This window comes from Meriones unguiculatus, chromosome 3, assembly GCF_030254825.1.
Source record: "Meriones unguiculatus strain TT.TT164.6M chromosome 3, Bangor_MerUng_6.1, whole genome shotgun sequence".
NCBI lineage: Eukaryota > Metazoa > Chordata > Mammalia > Rodentia > Muridae > Meriones > Meriones unguiculatus.
This window is the reverse complement of record NC_083351.1, coordinates 1,284,747-1,300,738: the sequence shown is the minus strand read 5'-3', so window position 1 is coordinate 1,300,738 and position 15,992 is coordinate 1,284,747. Positions and strand designations below refer to the sequence as shown.

The 15,992-nt window shown below is 56.1% G+C and overlaps 1 protein-coding gene across 9 annotated transcripts in view; it reads left to right on the top strand.

Annotated features, from left to right (window-relative positions):
• The window catches only part of Mmel1 (membrane metalloendopeptidase like 1), a 28,074-nt gene extending 12,560 nt beyond the window's left edge, over window positions 1-15,514 (top strand). For 3 of the 9 annotated variants that reach the window (XM_060378931.1, XM_060378932.1, XM_060378930.1), the window contains 22 exons: window positions 2,596-2,664; window positions 3,280-3,339; window positions 4,163-4,324; window positions 4,587-4,667; window positions 5,415-5,510; window positions 5,988-6,106; window positions 6,672-6,737; window positions 7,898-8,032; window positions 8,111-8,200; window positions 9,510-9,646; window positions 10,035-10,128; window positions 11,008-11,136; window positions 11,622-11,720; window positions 12,001-12,084; window positions 12,447-12,550; window positions 12,814-12,872; window positions 13,259-13,378; window positions 13,816-13,949; window positions 14,053-14,118; window positions 14,536-14,631; window positions 14,927-15,003; window positions 15,098-15,514. In XM_060378931.1, coding sequence (XP_060234914.1) covers window positions 2,596-2,664; window positions 3,280-3,339; window positions 4,163-4,324; window positions 4,587-4,667; window positions 5,415-5,510; window positions 5,988-6,106; window positions 6,672-6,737; window positions 7,898-8,032; window positions 8,111-8,200; window positions 9,510-9,646; window positions 10,035-10,128; window positions 11,008-11,136; window positions 11,622-11,720; window positions 12,001-12,084; window positions 12,447-12,550; window positions 12,814-12,872; window positions 13,259-13,378; window positions 13,816-13,949; window positions 14,053-14,118; window positions 14,536-14,631; window positions 14,927-15,003; window positions 15,098-15,197 — 2,177 coding nt within the window. In that variant the 3' untranslated portion in view covers window positions 15,198-15,514. The remainder of the gene's footprint in view (window positions 1-2,595; window positions 2,665-3,279; window positions 3,340-4,162; window positions 4,325-4,586; window positions 4,668-5,414; window positions 5,511-5,987; window positions 6,107-6,671; window positions 6,738-7,897; window positions 8,033-8,110; window positions 8,201-9,509; window positions 9,647-10,034; window positions 10,129-11,007; window positions 11,137-11,621; window positions 11,721-12,000; window positions 12,085-12,446; window positions 12,551-12,813; window positions 12,873-13,258; window positions 13,379-13,815; window positions 13,950-14,052; window positions 14,119-14,535; window positions 14,632-14,926; window positions 15,004-15,097) is intronic. The other 6 variants (XM_060378935.1, XM_060378937.1, XM_060378936.1 and 3 more) reach the window with 4 other exon arrangements.
• The last annotated feature ends 478 nt before the right edge of the window (window positions 15,515-15,992 follow it).

The window sequence follows — 15,992 nt, the reverse complement described above, 5'->3', positions numbered from 1 at the left end:
TCACTCAACAGCTTGCTCCAGAGACCCCACGTTCCCAGCTCCAAAGCACTGCAGTTACCAGTGGGCTGCCAGACCTACCAACCTTTGCTTGGCTGCTAGGGATTCAAACTCCAGTCCCCACATTTGCAGGGCACATTCTTGACCACTGAGCCATCTTGCAACCCTCAAGGCTATTACTTGATTTTGGCATAGAATTGACATTACCAGAGCTCACATCATCGAGCACTGAGGGAGCTCCGTCCTTCCTGGAATGCCGTCCACACTAGCCATTCACTGCCTGTGGCTTCAGCTCCGGGACGCTTCTTGCTTCCGCTTCTTTGGGAGGTCCGGTCTCCCTGTCTGGCCCAGGCCAGCCCGAGCTTGCAGTCTTTCCATTTCTGCTTCCTAAAGTGGGGCCACCGTGGTTGGCATACTCTGGGCTTTGACAGCTCTTCTCGCGATTCATTTTCCTCCTTTCCTTTCCTTTTTTGTTTAGAGTTGGATAGTGACACTGATGTTTCTTTTGTGTGCTTCAACGGCTGTCGTGCCTGTGACATCGTTTCCTCACTTTTTTTTTTTTTTTTTTGAGACAGGGTCTCCTGTACCCTTAAACTGGTTATGTAGAGAGGCTGGCCTTGAACTCCTGCTCCTACCATGTCTGTCTCCTGAGTGGTCCTGAGTATCCCCAACGCACCCAGTGAGCTCACTTCTCGTGTTGCCTTTCCATCCCACTCTTTCCTGTGGTTTCCGCTTGCCTGGTGAAGCCCCTGGTGCGTCTGGAAGCTTTGCGCGTCTCTGCGGTAGTCTTCAGCGCAGTGACTACAGCCACTGCAGACCGCCACTGCTAATATTGCGTTCCTTTTGACCACTTGGGGCTCTCTGTTGGTCTGGTATTTGATTTGTTTGTTTCTTGAGACACTGTCTCACTATATAGCCCTGGTTGGCCTGAAACTCATAGAGATCCACCTGCTTCTGCCTCCCAAGTGCTAGGTTTAGAGGTGTGCGCCACCATGCAAGGTTTGTGGAGCTTTTGAGACAAGGTTTCGTATAGCCCAGAGGAAGCTGGCCTCACATTCACTGTCCAATTAAGGGTGGCCTTAAGTTCCTGATTCTCCTGCTCCTACCTCCTAAGAGCCACACATGGTTTATGTGGTGCTAGGAATGGAGCCCAGGGCTTTGTGCATATCTAGACATGCATTCTACCAACTGAGCTGTACCCCTCACCCCAGGGTTCCTTCTTGATTGTCAAGAATATTTACCTGCTTCACTGGGGGGCTGGAAGTAGAAGGTTCTGTTTCCCTTCTCTGCCTGTGGGCATCACCACAAACTTATGTTTAGCAAGAATCACAGGTGGGAGTTAGATCCTGTGCAGCAGACTCCCCAGAACCCTGACTCCTCACAGCAGCGCACACACATGCACCCAGCAGGCTACAGTCAGCCTTGCAACATGGCCTCCCTTCCTGTGCTCTGGCCTGGTCACTGCTCTGTGGAAAGAGGTGCTCACTGTCTGGGATCCTGCCCTTCTGTGCTGCCGTGTCCTTGTCTTCCTTGTGGTGTTCTGAGCTCTCCAAGGGGAGCTCCAGAGGTGGATGCGGAGTCTGCAAATGCGATTTCCTCCTGGTCACGGGTCCTCCCGAGGGAGGTGTGACTCTGAGATCCAAGGTCCAGGGTTTCACCCTCAGGCTCTGCTCTGGAGATGAACACACCGCCCCTGAAGCAGCCAAAGCTCAAGGCTGCTTGACTGCTTGCAGCCTCCTTCCCTTGACCCCCACCACTTCCATTGCAGGCCGGAGGAGTCAACTTTCTTGTCCGTGGAGCTCAGATTTCCCTTGAAAGGTTTCCCTCAATGGCACCATCAGATTGGGGGTAAAGGGGTAGGCGCTTCAAAGACCGGGTCCACACTGGCAGCACAGCTGATATGGTTTGGTTTGTAACACCCCCTGTGCTGAGCGAATGGCCCTTGACACTGTCTAGCCCCAAGGAGCAGCCATCGTTGGCACCTCCAGCACCTTCTGCCAGGGGCCAAGAGTCCACAGCCCTGTTTCCTCCTCCCCACAGGTCTGTGTGTCTGGCTGTGGGGAGTCTCAACACCACACACCAGGTCTGAAGATGGCCAGGCCTGACTTGCTCTCTCGAATGCCCCTCCAGGTCCTGAAGACCTCTGTTCTAAGCAGTGTCCCTCCCCACATGTACTGGAGGGACAGGGACAAGGAGGGTGGCCTTGAACCTTCAGCAGGCAGTGAGAATACAGAAAGGGGGGTCGCCACTAGGGAAGTCCCTGCCTGCAAGGATTCAATTTCCCCTAAATTACCTTATTTATTCCTGTAGTGGGACCTCAAGAGCAGCTTGCTGTAGGCACAGCCCAGGAAGACGGGAAGAGCCTGGGTAGTTCGGGAAGGACAAAAAAGATAGGAATAGCAAGATAAGAGGGCCCTTCCCCTCCCCCACGAAAGCCTAGCAGGAAAGTATGAGGGAGAGGAGGAGGAAGGGGAGAGCTCCCTGGTGTGTGGTGACCACTGCACTCCTGATCGCTGAACACAGACACCAGCGCTGACACACAGTGATCCCTGAGGTTCCGAGGGGGGGTGAGGGGCTGAGCACTGTGTTTCTCCCCAGGAAAGCAGCTGCCCCTCTTAAGTAGCTGGCTGCGCTTCTCCCAGGAAGAGAGGACGGTTGTAAAACGAGGTAGCCTTTGCCTTCCCTGCCAGCCACCTTGAGGAGGTGGGCTTGGCATCTGGGCCTGCCATGGGTGGGGTGATGTGGATGGGCAGGGAGCACAGGAGGGATGAGGAAGAGAGGATGCTGGCAGGAACACCAGTCTCCAGTGCTTGTGGTATGCGGAATGTCTGGGAATGGCTGGGTACCACCCAGGAGGCCAGCTCGATACCATCTTTGGCTATATTAACTACAGGGTAAGGACAGGGTGGGATGGTATGAACCTTAGGTCTGGCAGGACAGCAAGGTAGGAGAGCACAAGCAGCCTCAGTTCCGAGGGTCCTGGGCCACAGTAAGGCTCCCATAGAGACAGGGAATTTAAAGGGGGTCCCAGGTCACTGCAGAAAATAAAATTCACACTTTGAGGTTCAGCTGTCAAGGACCAGGGTTGTGATTCAGACCTATCCTGGAGGTGTCCATGGAGGGTGGGGGAGGATGGAGACCCACCCCACCTCTCCTGTCCCTGCTATGCCCTGCCACACTCACCCCGTTTGTACCTCACCAAGGCCAGCCCCTGCCCCCCCCCAAGCCTTGTGCATCCCCTTCCCCTCTGCACACCTCACACTGCTGCTTCTGTCCCTGCAGCCATCAGAGAGTCACCACACAGAGCTGGAATCTGCACCACCCCAGGCTGCGTGGTGGCAGGTGAGCTCCTCCCCTGGGGTGGCCATAGTGCTGCTCAGCGGCTGCTGGCTGCTGGAAGCCAAGCTGAGACTGTCTGAAAATTGGGTACCACAGACTGCCCTCTGCAGGAGGCAAAAGGGGGAGAAGGTGGAGCAGGCGGGAGAAAGCCTGGAGAGACGTGCAGAGTATGGTTTTCTTGTCTGGGTGGACCCTGGAGCCCCACCCTGCAGCGTTCTGTGAAATCTCCAGCTGCAAGAGAGCGGCATATGCAGGCCAGAATTTTGTGGGCTCCCTGGGCAACAGAGCACTGAGCACATAAGCTCGGGCCCCTGTCACCAACATACTGCCGGGACACAGCTATCCCATCTGATAAGAAAGAAGCCCCAAGGAAATAGATGGGGGAGCTGCTTTTCCCCAAGGGACGGAGTTCCTGAGGAGTGAGAGGCCACTGGACTGCGTGGGGCAGAAGGGCCATGGAAGAGGCCAGGAGCCTGATGCCAGTTTAGAGGGCAAGGTCACCAGCTGGGCCCCTCCTAAGAGCAGGAGCTCTCTTCCAATATCAAGTCCTCAGGCGGGCTCAAGGTCCCGTGGTCTATACACGGCAGCCCTAGTCCTTTAACCCCCCCCCCCAGGCCATCCCCTCACTGTTTCTAGTCACACTGTGGCTCAGAGAGAGTGACCAGCTCACTCAAGGGCAGGTTGGTAGCTGCCAGCAAGTTGATCCTGAGATTAAATCTCAAACTGTCCCCAAAGTGGCAACACTGTGTCTCAGACTCAAAGACAATGTTGAGATGTCCACAATTCAGGGTCTTCTCTCCTCCCTCCACCCCCTGGGGGTAAACAGCTGCCAGAATCCTCAATAACATGGACCAGTCAAAAAATCCCTGTGACAATTTCTACCAGTACGCGTGCGGAGGCTGGCTGCGGCACCACGTGATCCCCGAGACCAACTCCCGATACAGCGTCTTTGACATCCTTCGGGATGAGCTTGAGGTCATCCTCAAAGGTGAGAGCGGCTGCGGCTGAGGGCAGGAAGGTGGCCCTGTGTCTCAGTGGGCTCCAGCCCACTAGGTAGCAGGGTGAGTGGGATGACACCTTGAGCGGGCTGACTGCAGTGTCTTTGTGCAGCCCGATGAAGCCTTTTGTCTGCCAGAGGAATGGGAGCCCTGGGGGGAGGGGCCGCCCAAGGCCAGAAAGGACCAGGGGTTGCAGAAGACAAGACCCAACAGTCACCCCAACTTCTGTTCAGCTTTCTCCTGTGCCCACAGGGGTGTTGGAGGAGTCCACTGTCAAGGACCGGCCAGCTGTGGAGAAAGCCAAGACACTGTACCGCTCCTGCATGAATGAAAGTGAGTAGAGCCGCCCCTGCAGAGCCCAGTCAGCTCCAGCCTACTACACACTGAGCATAGGCTGTGGGTGAGCATCACGCAGGGCACATAAACAGGGTCTGCGTGCTGCGCCTCATCTGGCCTGGCCCATCGCCAGCTACCCTGTCCCAGCCTGTAGTTAACTGCCCAAGGGCATCGATGCTGTCTGGTAGGGGCCAGCCTTTTCCCTGAGCATCTCCTAGAGCTTTGAGGTTGAGTCCAGTGTCCTGACAATGGCACTTGTTGGGCCCATTGTCTTATGAGGGCATCGTCATTGAAACCCCTGTCTGGGCACGTCCAGGGCTATTTTATCTCCTCAGGTCTCATGGCCAGTACCTACCAGCCACAGGCAGCTTCCTCTGGATTCTCACCTTAACTGGATGTCTAGCCCGAGAGTCTGGGTACTCCAGGCAGATGGCAGCAGTATGTGACGAGAACCCAGAGCCCTTTCCTCTGCTGCTAGCCCACTGTCAGCTGCACAGAGCCCTGCTCTGTTTGGCCCAAGTAGCCAGGACTTCATTCATATATAACTAGCAGCTTCTCTAATTTTGCTCCGATTTCTATCACCTGCTACCGGCTACCAAGACCCCATTGTCGCTGACCCAAGGGAACTGTTTGCTTCACCCCTGGGCTAAAGCTGAGGCTGTGAGGCGGGCATGTTCTGGGCATGTGTCATGGCACCTGAGCTCCCAGAGTCTGAGGAAGCACTCTCCTTCCTTCTCTTCTCAGCTGTGATAGAGAAGAGAGACTCTGGGCCTCTGCTGAGAATCTTAGATATGATAGGAGGCTGGCCTGTGGCCATGGACAAGTGGAATGAGACTGTGGGTAAGTCCGGGCCAGTGTGGAGACATCGGGGCGAGGTCTGTCAGCCCCACAGCTGCCCACAAGCTAACTGCCTGCTCTTAGGAAGCCCCAAGAGGCTCACTCTTCCCAGAGCCAACTTAGGGTCCCCAAAGCTTTGGCTCCACACTGGGGAGTCAGTGGCAGCTGTGACAGGTGTGCACTGTGGCTGGTTCCTCCTAGTATCCCAGACTCCAGTCTTCATGTCCCTTTCCAGCCCTCAGACAGTGGCTGACCTCTGACACAGGGGCACGGTGATTTCTTTAGTACCTATTTCCCTATGGGCCATTTGGAAAACGGTCCCTAAGGAGAATGGAGAATGGTACCGAGGTCCCCGAGGTCCCACATGAGTTCCCTACCTAAGCAAGGCAGGGCTCCCCACACCTGAATGCTGTGCTTCGGAGGCAGCTGCCTGTCCGGAGCTGGGCTAGCTGGTCTCCAGCGTGGGTGCTGGCTCCTCAGGCCTCACATGGGAGCTGGAGCGGCAGTTGGCTGTGCTGAACTCGCAGTTCAACAAGCGAGTCCTCATCGACCTCTTCATCTGGAATGACGACCAGAACTCCAGCCGGCATGTCATCTATGTATGCACTGCCCTCTGGCGGGGTGGGGGCGGGGCCCCTCGCACGGAACTCGACTTAGCAGCAGAGCAGGGAGCTAGACTGGGATGGCAGCGGGGGGTCCGTGAGCCCAGCGTATGTCCACAGCATAGTAGTCTGGAGTGTGAACTGTGCTAAGCAGGGGCCCAGGGGCCTCGCAGCTGCCACCGAGTTCTGAGAGGCCAGCCCTGTGCTTAGCCCGCTTCTGAACCATTGTGAAGTTTTTGGCATCTGGGCAGGAAGCCTCCAAGAGCCATACCTGGAAGGTCAGAGAAGCACACACAGAGGCCACTTTGGGTAGGCTGAGAGCAATGTGAGTCCTTCCTGTGGGAGACCTGTGCCCCATCCAGCCTCTCTCTGGCCTCCTTACAAGTCCCAACCTGCAGCTTCCTCTCTCTGTCAGAGGAAGGCTTGAGTTTGGAAGCATGTGCCTTCTACAGGGAGCTGGTGTTCTACCAGGCACAGTCCTGGGGAAGGGGCAACTACCCACCCCAGCTAGGCCGCAGGGCTTCCCACCACCCGCCAGGAGTCACACCCTCTGTGTTTCCAGATAGACCAGCCCACCTTGGGCATGCCATCCCGGGAGTACTATTTCAATGAAGGCAAAAACCACAAGGTAAGCAAGGAGCCTTAAGGCCTCGTGTCAGATACAACCCCTTTACATATCGTGGGCCACTAGCCTTGCTCCCCACAGACAGCCTCTGTAAGCGCTTGTGAAAATGTGGCCACAAACACGGACACCCAGTTTCCACACTTGTGTCAGTCCTGAGGTGAGTGAGCTCATCCAGAGAGGCAACCCGTTCCGCTTGACCCACCCATGCAGAACCAGGTCCAGTGTCTGGGAGGCCCAGAACACAGCACAGGGTGGGCAGAGGCCCTGAGCCTGCATCTGTGGAGAGACGCCAGTTAGGGAGTAGCCCGGGATGGCCATGATGAAAGGAAGAGCTGATGGACAGAAAGAAGGCAGGGACAGCAAGGACACCTGTCCAGGAACAGGGTAGGGAAAGGCAGGAGGCAGGGATGACCCATGCAGCAGGTCTGGGCGTGTTAGTGGGCCTTGAGCTGCTAGGGGTTTGACAAATGGTTGGGAGCAGAGGGAAGGATGGTGTGGTCAAAGAAGAGAGGTGAGAGAGGGTAGCAGGACACAGAAAATTGGGACCTGGAACGCCCTGCCCCCTAAAATCCCCGACCCCACCAGTCCAATCTCGCAGCTGGCAGAGCTGGCCACAAGTAGATGGGGTATTCTGCGGCTCCAACCAGAGTGAGGAAAGCCCCTGAAAGAATGGACATGAGGGAGGAGGGATGTCCAGATGGATGGGACAAACATCTTGAAGAGCCAATCTCCTCACCCCATGGCCCAGTCATGGCTGGGGCAGCCCAACCTCACCCTGGCAGCAGTAGCTGGGGAGTCATTGAGCACCTGAAAAATTGCTCTCACCAGAGGCCTGGGATGGGCCACTCAGGGAAAAGGAGCTGAGCCCACAGGGTGGTCCTAACTAAGCTGTCTGGCACAGGCAGGGCACAGGACTCCATAACCAAGTTTGAGAAGTACCCCGGACTACAGGGCACAGAGGCCAGCATGCAGGTTTATCCCTGGAGTGGGAGCAAGGTGGCTCCAGTGGCTGGGTGTGGTGTGGACAACGTCCACACTCCAGTCTGCGCTGTCTGTGCGGGAGCCCGAGGGGGAGACTAATGGGCAAGCTTCCGGGGGCCACTCCATGTCACACCCACCCCCGCAGAGTGGCCAAAGCCACCATCCACCGTCCTTTGGCCCAGGTGCGGGAAGCCTACCTGCAGTTTATGACGGCAGTGGCCATCATGCTGCGCAAAGACCTGAAGCTTCCCAGAGACAACACCATGGTGCGTGAGGAGATGGCGCAGGTGCTGGACCTGGAGATCCAGCTGGCCAATGTGAGGTGGGGCCACCCTGGGAGGCTTGGTCGGGCTAGGTGCTGAGTGCCACGCTGTGTGACCGGGATCCCTATGCAGGCCACAGTCCCCCAGGAGAACAGGCATGACGTCACTGCCCTGTACCACAGGATGGATCTGGTGGAGCTGCAGGACAGGTTTAATCTGAAGGTCAGACCCGACACCCAGCCCCACCCCATCTAGGTCCTCATTTCCCAACTAGCTACCCCTGTCTAAAGGAATCACATGGCTGGCACCCAGGCAAAAAGCACATTTAAATGAGCACAGGGAAAAAAGTTGCAGCGGGTCATCCATTGTTGCCCTGGGACAAGCTGCCTCCAGGGCAAGATACAGCTGTTCTAAAGGACCATGTCAGAGGGAGGACAGGGGTAGGGCAGGGCCCAGGTTAGAGGGAGGAGGGCACAGGTGGGGCAGGGCCCAGGTCAGAGTAAGTGACTGGGCCTTCAGCCTCTCATGATAAGCACCTGGATCCGTACCTCTGCCCAAGGATGGGACAGGAGAACCTGAGAGCCCTGGCCCCAGATCATCACATCCATGTCCCTGGATTTGAAGTCATGGCCAGAGAGAACACTCAGCAGTTAAGCACCTGTGCTTTCAGAGGATCAGAGTTCAGTTCCCAGCACCCACATCCATCCATAGCTCACCTTAACTCCAGCTCCAGGGAGCCAGTGCTCTCTACTGTTTCCATGGGCACCCATAGACACACACACAGATACACAAGCACACCACACCCATAGAAAAATTAAAATAAACTTTTAATTAAGCAGTAAGTTCAAGACAGGCACTTGGGAGGCAGAGGCAGGTGGATCTCTTTTTGAGGCAGCCTGGTCTCCAGAATGAGTTCCAGGACAACCAGGGCTACACAGAGAAACCCCTTCTTGAAAAAACAAAAACAAAACAAAACAAAAAAAACCCAAACTAACAAACAAAAACAAAACAACAACAACAAAAACACAGTAAGCTCAAGAGCATTCTCAGCTGCATAGGAAGTTCAAGGCCATCCCGATTAAAGACCGTGTCTCAAAACTTTTTTTTTCCAAAGCAATTAAAATATGCCGTTAAGCTGAGCAGCATGGACTGTTTACTGAGAGTGAAAATAACTACTGGGCTGGTAGAGTTTAGTGGTGGAGCAGCGCCTTGCATGCATAAGGTCCTAAGCTCAATTCTCAGAATAAATACTAAAAACATTTAAACACAATAACTGTCCCACTTAGGTCGTATCTGCAAGACTATCACATTTTTTGATTTTGCTAAGTCATGTTCGGCCAGCACTTTTTCTAACTACACTCAATTTTTCAAATACTCCGCATGGCCCGCAGGCTCTGGGGAAATGTCACCCTTTGTCCCCATTCTTCTCGGCAGCCCTTTCTCGCCTGTTTCCCAAATGTTCTTCAGTGGCAACTGGGTTTTGTTGATGCACGGGTCCCCCACCTCTTGCTTCTTCCCCACCTCTCTGCAGGGCTTTAACTGGACTCTCTTCATCCAAACTGTGCTGGCTTCTGTCGAGGTCCAGCTGCTCCCCGACGAGGAGGTGGTGGTCTATGGCATCCCTTACCTGGAGAACCTTGAGGGCATCATTGATGTGTACTCGGCACAGTAAGCCAGGGGTCACTGCCACAGGGCCTCAGCATCACAACACACACACACACACACACACACACACACACAGATCCTGCTTTCAGGAGAACCCATCAAGCACTTCTCAGGGGTGAGGGACACGCAGGTTCAATTCTGGTGTCCATGGTGCTTCACCCTAGTGATATGAGTTCTGTCAAGCATGAGGGATGCACAGGCTGCTTCTTGGAGTCTAGAGCCTGTTGGCAAGGGCGCCTGCTCTCTAAGCCATAGCCACTCGCCTGCCCCATCTCACCTCTGCCCCCAGCCTGTCCCGTCTCGCCTCTGCCCCCAGCCTGCCCCGTCTCGCCTCTGCCCCCAGCCTGTCCCGTCTCGCCTCCAGCCTGCCCCGTCTCGCCTTTGCCCCCAGGACCATACAGAACTACCTGGTATGGCGCCTGGTGCTGGACCGCATCAGCAGCCTGAGCCAGAGGTTCAAAGAAGCACGGGGGAGCTACCGCAAGGTGGGTGCGTCCTGTAGAAGAAGCCCCTGCCCAGCAGGTCGTCAGCCACTCGTTTCCTCACTGGGGTCTGAGGCAGGAACCCAGTAGACAAGGGCCCCTGCCCTCCTGGGGCAGTTAACCGTCAGCAGCCAGCAAAGCAGCAGCCTGGGATGTCAAGACCAAGTATGGCCCAGCGGAGGGAGCAGGGAGGACAGGGAACTCTCTCTATAGAAGTAGCTCTGGCTTTGAAGTCAGGAAGAGGCTAGGCCAGGAGATCCAGGGGTAAATAGCCCGCTACAGAGACTGGAAAGGCAAGTAGTTGGACAAGAGAAATGGCCACAAGGCTTCTTTGTGGGCAGGACATGCACAATTCAGGAAGGAGGAGCAGGATGCAGAGTTCTCTCTGGCCCGGCTTGGGGTCAGAGGCCAAGACTGACTGCGGACACATCTTGTGCTTTCACATCTCTGGGGACAGAGAGGAGGACAAGCTTACTGCCACTATAGCTAGGGAAACCAGGATCTAGGGAGCTGGTAGCCAAAGTTGTATATGTTTCCAAGAGTTTGTTCCAGAGTGCTAACTCTAAGCTCTGGGAAGAGTTCAGGCAAACCAACAGGTCCAGGGGGTGAGGACAGAGTCTGAATGGAGGCCCTGGCTTTTTCAGAGAAATGACAAATCCCTTCAAAGTAGCATAATGGATTTCTCATGTCCAAGGCCAGCATATGCTCTCAGTCATCCTGTGTCATGGCTCCCCCTAGACCCCCCCTCCCCGCCACTGTACCCTGAAGCCCCTGGTGGAAAGCTCTGCCTGCCTCACAAGCTCAGGGCCCCATACTTGACCTGGGAAAGCTAGGTAGGCATTGGCACACGAGCTAGAGTGAGTGAGTAAAGGAACGCACCAGGCGCTGTATGGCACAACCGTGGAAGAGGTCCGCTGGAGGGAGTGTGTCAGCTATGTCAACAGCAACATGGAGAGCGCCGTGGGCTCCCTCTACATCAAGCAGGCCTTCTCCAGGAACAGCAAGATCATGGTGCGTGTCCTTGACTTCAAATGGGCAGTCCGTGGCAGCTCTCAGGCTCACCCTGGGTCAGCCTCCTGGCAAGGATGCCAGTCCCATCACTCCCGCCCGGAGACTCCCGTTCATGGCCAGTTCAATCCCTATTCCCTCCCAGAATCCAGTGTCTCCTAAAGGGATATGCATTAATACCAGTGCCCACCAGAACAGAGGGAGGCCAAGAGAACCCCTGCCCCAGGTGCTCCTTACCATAAGCTCCAGCCCTGGACCCTCTTAGGCTCCTGGGAAAGGGACAGGCATATGTCTTCTAAGCCCAGGGGGAGGAAGCTTCCAAACCGCCTGTGAGGCGCCAACTCTGAGCCAGAATGGTCACCCACAGCAGTGTTATACTCTCCCAGGAGGTCAGGCCCAGGGCAGTACTGACCTCCTCCTAAAGCCATCCTAGACCAAGCCTGGAAATCTAGCCAAGCCCTGTAGGACATAAGGATGCACTCTCCCAGGTCAGAGAGCTGATTGACAAGGTAAGGTCCGTGTTCGTGGACACCCTGGATGAGCTGAGCTGGATGGACGAGACATCTAAGAAGAAGGCCCAGGAAAAGGTGGGCAAGCACAACCAGCGCGCTATCCCAGGGCAGTTCCAGTCCTTCTGGTGGTGGTCCTGGTGGGTGCTGGAACAGGTGCCATGCCTGGGTTATAAGGGGCCCCTATGGTCTGCGGCTAGGACCTATGCCAGCTCCTCTGGGCCTGGTAACAAACCTCACCTTGCCTCCGGAGTACTCATACGGAACCCCACCTACACACACAGCGGAGAACAGAGCCCGCATGTGGGGCCAGAGACCTCCCATGGTTGAGGACCCCAGCAGCCCTTCCTCTGTCCAGGCCATGAACATCCGGGAACAGATCGGCTACCCTGACTATATTTTGGAAGAACACAACAGACGCTTGGATGAGGAGTACTCCGGTGTGCGTACCTTCAGTGCCCTGCCTGCCCGCCCCCAGGCCCGCCACTCTGAGCCACCACTGGGGAGGGGGCACTCCACGCAAGGCATCTTAATTGTTCACTTAGCCATACCCTGCTCCCTGGAGTGGCTCTAACCTCCCTCTGTTAAGAGATGGGGAAACTGAGGCCCAAAGAAACTAAGCTTTCTGAAAGTCACATAACTGTTCAGAGCCAGGATATCCTTCCCCTTAGCTCCTCCAGGAGCCAAGGGCCACATGCCAGCTGACCCGGGGGTCTTGAGACCCTCACACCCTCAGCCCTTCTTCTAACCCTCTTGAGGACTCTGCCTGAGTGCAGGCCACATCAGCCTCTTTTCTTCTCATAGTTGACTTTCTCCGAGGACCTCTATTTTGAGAATGGGCTTCAGAACCTCAAGGCCAGTGCCCAGAGGAGCCTCAAGAAGCTTCGGGAAAAGGTTGACCAGAATCTGTGAGTAGAGTGGCTACATGGCTGACCTGGCATAGCAGCATGAGTGTGTCCTGTTGCCAGCTGAAGAGGACACTAGACCCAAGCCCTCCCCCTCCCCAGCATCCTCTGCTTTGGGGGCCTCAAAGAGGAACCAGACCTTGGGATTGGCTTAGAATGTTGCACTAGCTGGCCACTGGGCCACAGACCTCCTCAGCCAGGGCAGAGGGACCATAGGGCGTGTCCTGGCAGATGTGGATTCCAAATGACCAGTGTATTTACCACAGCTGGATCATCGGGGCTGCAGTGGTCAATGCATTCTACTCCCCAAACAGAAACCAGATCGGTAAGCCCACCTTGACTCTCTAGTGCTGGAGTACAGCCCCTCACCCTTGCTCAGGGAAACTCCGTCTAAAGGAGAGTGGGTTCCAGATTCTTTCATGTTGCCCTATGGCCCACCTCAGGGGTTGTAGGTTGGGAGGGACACGGAGGAACCAGCAGAGAACATTTCTGAGAGGGCAGCAGTAGATGGGAAGAGACTGGGCATGGATTCTCAGCCCAGCACCCCTATGTTGGTGCCTGAGCCCGTTTGCTTGCCTGTACGTTGAACAGGGAGTCCTAACTTCCTAGGCCGCAGCCTTACACAACAGGCCCAGTGGAGGTGCCTACCTGAGCCTGGCACACAGAGGTACCTACTCACAGATCATCTTTGTCACCCATTTGGGGGGACAGTGTTTCCAGCAGGGATTCTCCAGCCACCCTTCTTCAGCAAGGAGCAGCCACAGGCCTTGAACTTTGGGGGCATCGGCATGGTGATTGGGCATGAGATCACACACGGCTTTGATGACAACGGTAAAGGGGCACATAGGCGTGCCCAAACCCACTGCACTAGGATCGCCCGCTCAGTTTAATGGATTAGTTGGACAGAGGCCTTGCCTGGTCTCTATCCCTGGAGGGGCCGCTCTGACACCATCTCTGATGCCTAGGCTGGCTTTCCCATGTGGTCCAGACAGGGGGATTGTAGGAGAGTAGCCATGGGCCCCCTCATGTGGGTTTGAATTTGAAACTGAATTTGAGCTGGTCTTAACTTCGGGCAAGGATGGGATGGCATGGATGCTCTCCCAAGCAGGCCCCCAGCATGGCACTCTGGGCTCATGTGCCGCTGAGCTCCGGCTGCTGGAAGAAGTGACTCAACAGACATCAAAGCGCTGAGCTGGCCTTGCAGGAGGGGTGCAGCAGACAGTGACAGCACGGCCTGGGGACAGCATGCATGCCCTGTTCCTGTGCAGGTCGGAACTTCGACAAGAACGGCAACATGCTGGACTGGTGGAGCAACTTCTCGGCCCATCACTTCCGGAAGCAGTCAGAGTGCATGATCTATCAGTATGGAAACTTCACCTGGGACCTAGCAGACCACCAGCATGTAAGCATGTCCCCAGCACAGCAGTTCTCCTGTGCCCAGCCCCAGCCCCAAGGACAGAGGAGGCCTAGGCCAGGCTGGCCCCCACCCTGTCTCTCTTATGCAGGTGAACGGATTCGCCACCCTCGGGGAGAACATTGCTGACAATGGTGGGGTGCGGCAGGCATACAAGGTGGGCCCTGGGAGGAAGCTGGTGTAATCTCAGCATGTCAGGGTGATGCCCAAGCTGGGGCTGTGTCCTAATTTAGATTGGGGAGGAAGCAGTGACCCATATACCTGGCATCTCACCCATTTCCCACTCTCAGTTGAAATGACATGACCTCAGCAGTCCACAATACAGCCTTGGGAGTAGAGAGGACTGGGTACCAGGAGCCCAGATGGGTGGATTCCAGGTGGCAGCTATCTGGTTAAGGGTCCCACAGAGCCCTATTGGCCCTCAGAGGGTCGAAGAAGAATTACCTGACTTGTACACAGCGGCCCTAAGCTTGGGAGGCCGGGCATCCACTGAGGGCAGGTCCTGGAACCAGATCATTAGGCATGGAGCTCTCTGGAAGCCTGGTTGGACCCAGCTTCAATTTGGTGCTCGCAGGCTTACGTACAGTGGTTGTCTGAAGGTGGCAAAGATCAGCAACTGCCAGGACTGAACCTGACCTATGCCCAGCTTTTCTTTGTCAACTATGCCCAGGTAACCCCCATTGGGGATCTAATCTAACAGGTTTGGAGGGCCGATGACGGGGTGCCTCCAAGAGCACCGTGAGCTTGCTACACCCCAAAACCGGAACCTGTGGGCTTACTGCATAAAGATAAAGCTAGTGATTGGGAGCCAGCTGGGGAGAAGACAGAGGGAGAGGGAGGGAAGGAGCCTGTTGGCCTCCCTGTCTGCATCCTACGTTAACAGTTTGGGCCTGCGAGGCCTCCCTATTACAAAGCACACAGCTCTAGCCCTCAGGCCGGTAACCAGGCCACCCGTGCACCCCTAGGTGTGGTGTGGGTCCTACAGGCCTGAGTTTGCCACCCAATCCATCAAGACAGATGTCCACAGCCCTCTGAAGTACAGGCAAGTGTCTAGTACTCAAGCAAGCACACTTACCCCACCCCTGGCTTGGGCCCCTCCCCATATCTCAGACCTCCTCGGGCTTGCTGGTCCACAGGGTGCTGGGCTCACTACAGAACCTGGCAGCCTTCTCGGAGGCATTCCGCTGCCCACGAGGCAGCCCCATGCACCCCAAGAAGCGGTGTCGCATCTGGTAACCAAGGCTGGGCTACGCTGTGGCCCACGCCCCGCCACCCAGAGGCTTCGTGAAACGTGCAGCTGGCAGACACGCAAGTCCTCGCCTGAAGGCCACCGGAGCCGCCCACCAGCCAGCCCTCCGCGCCCAGCCCAGAGTGCAGCCACCCGCCCACATCTGGGATGAGTGGTCCCGTGCCCCTTCAGGCCAGTGAGGGTCAGGAGCCCTGCAGGAGCTGTCGGCTGTCTTCCGCCCTCTCCATAGCCTGTGGCTAAATGTCTGGAGCTTCAGACTTGAGCTAAGTAAACGCTTCAAAGAAGACTTTGCATTGGTCATGAAGGAGCCCAGTGGGTGGTCAGGTGGAAGGCCAGGCAAGCCCAGTGGGGGGTGGGGAGGAGCCACAGCTGCTGGGAGGAGGGACTCAAGACCAGCCTCCCGGAACCCTGGCGCTAGGAGCCCTGAAGAGACCAGGATGCCCCTAGAGAGCACCTCCAGGACCACAGGTCAGTGGACTGGGCTTCCAGGACTGGACCTGATCTAGACCCTGCCCCTGTGGACACATGTCAGTACCTGGCAGGGGGTCCTGGGACATGGGAAGAACAGGTAGAATCCGGAAGCCGGAGATGGTCTAGAATACAAAGGGGGCAGTACCCACTGTTTACAGATGGTCACTGGATAGAGGGGAGACCTCAAGGTGGACACTACAGTCACCCGGGGAAGGTGCTAAGCTGGTCACCACAGCCCACCTAGAGGGAAGATCCCTTGCAAAGGGAATGGTAGGGTGTCTGGACTTCCGCTTGGACCTCAGGAACCTGGG